The sequence below is a fragment of the Petromyzon marinus genome, chromosome 70 (assembly GCF_048934315.1).
Source record: "Petromyzon marinus isolate PM22_M1 ecotype Great Lakes invasive population chromosome 70, UKy_Petmar_22M1.pri1.0, whole genome shotgun sequence".
Classification (NCBI taxonomy): domain Eukaryota; kingdom Metazoa; phylum Chordata; class Hyperoartia; order Petromyzontiformes; family Petromyzontidae; genus Petromyzon; species Petromyzon marinus.
The window spans coordinates 1,801,379-1,803,064 of record NC_133736.1 but is presented as its reverse complement, the minus strand read 5'-3'; the positions used below and the strand labels follow the sequence as shown (position 1 = coordinate 1,803,064).

The window sequence follows — 1,686 nt, the reverse complement described above, 5'->3', positions numbered from 1 at the left end:
ATGGCCAAATGCAGTAATTGTTTTGCCATTTCTGGAGCAATCCCGAGGGTATGAGATGAGTCTCCTGACTCAGCCAAATGGAGTATGCCCAGGTAACGTCTTAGACGCCTGTCCCCCCCCCCCCCGCGGCCACCGGGACAAGCTTAGTTAGATTTTTTACACGTGCTTTTGTGGTATTTTAATTGAAGGACGAGGGGTTACCAGCCCCTTGCACCCATTCAGAGACAACATTCGCCGCTGTGGTGGCTACAAGTGCGATGGGGGGAAAAGTCAATTGGAATTGGCCATTCCTCATATGGCGTTGCTCACATCAATCACGGCGTTATCGTCCGGCACCAGCGAGGTGGTCGGGTGTTATTTATGCGTCCGCGTGTACGTGGTACCGTGCATCCCGCGGGGATCTGAGAGGGCTACCCGATCCTCGTGTCTTCCTGCAGAGGGGCGAGAGGCTTCGCAGGCCTAACCCGGCTTCGCAAGAACCTCACAAGGCTCTCCTTCACCTCGGCCGTCCGCAGGCCGTAGACAATGGGGTTGAGCACCGGCGGCAGGACGAACTGCAGGCTCTGGAGCGACACGCTCAGCTCCGGCGACGCCGCGGACGACGGGGTGCCGCCCCCCGCGCCGCTGGCGAACGTCGCGAGGATGGCGCCGAAGTAAATGGCCGCCACCACGAGGTGGGTGCCGCACGTGCGCAGGGCCTTGTTCCGGCCGCGGCGGAGGGCCGGCTTGCGGCACTCGTGCAGGACGAGCGCGTAGAAAGCCGCGATGGCGCCCAGAGGCAGCGCTATGCCCGCCACCGACATGGCGTAGGTGTACGCCTGCCCGAGGGCGACGTGGTTGCAGGACAGCACCCTGAGGGCCAGGAAGTCGCACGTGGACGTGATCAACGAGCGCGGCTTGCACAGGTCGAGATTGACCGCGATGGCGACGTAGCCGAGGCCCTGGGCGGCGGCGAGCGCGACGGCGAAGGCCAGGGCCCTGAGGGCGACGGCGTTGGATGCCGCGCCGCGGTAGGCGAGCGGTCGGCACACCGCCAGGTAGCGGTCGGCAGCCATGGCCGCCAGGATGTAGCCGTGCACGCGGAAGGACACGTGGTAGGCGAACATCTTGGCAATGCACCAGGGCGCCGAGATGCGGGGGGAGTCGCCGACGAGGTCGTACATCGTGCGCGGCAGCGCGTTGGTGTTCTCCACCAGGTCGGTGACGGCCAGCGCGGCGACGAGCAGGTGCATGGGCTTGTGCAGACGACGGTCGCGGGCGATGGCGAGGCACAGCAGCGAGTTGCCCGCCAGCGTGAGGGCGTAGACGAGGAGGAGGAAGGCGAACACGGAGCGCCTGACGGTGGGCGGCTCACGGAACACCATCTGGATGTGGATGAGGTCCGTCGCGGCGGCGGCGGCGGCGAGGAGCGGTGCGGAGACGTTGGGCCCGGGGCCGTCCTCCATTTTGTAATTTGCTGCGAGCGGGAAGATGGCGGCCACTGCTGTCGCCGTCCCCTCCCACGTGACTCCTCTCCCCTTTGCTCCTCCCAAAAAACTCGAGGGTGGGACTGTGGGGGTGGGGGGGAGGGATTAAGTTTGAGAGAGTGCTCAGTTCGTTCGTTGAGCGGCGACGCACGTTCGGCTGGATACCGCTGTGAAAGAAACATGTCACTACATCTCCATGAGTAAAAGAAAAAGAGTTATA

The 1,686-nt window shown here is 63.9% G+C and overlaps 1 protein-coding gene across 1 annotated transcript; it reads right to left on the bottom strand.

The window, feature by feature from the left end:
* Positions 1-410: 410 nt before the first annotated feature.
* LOC116957141 (olfactory receptor 2M3-like) lies at positions 411-1,445 on the bottom strand. Its single transcript, XM_032979106.2, has one exon. The coding sequence runs from the start codon at positions 1,443-1,445 to the stop codon at positions 411-413; it is 1,035 nt and encodes a 344-aa protein (XP_032834997.2).
* Between the last annotated feature and the right edge of the window lie 241 nt (positions 1,446-1,686).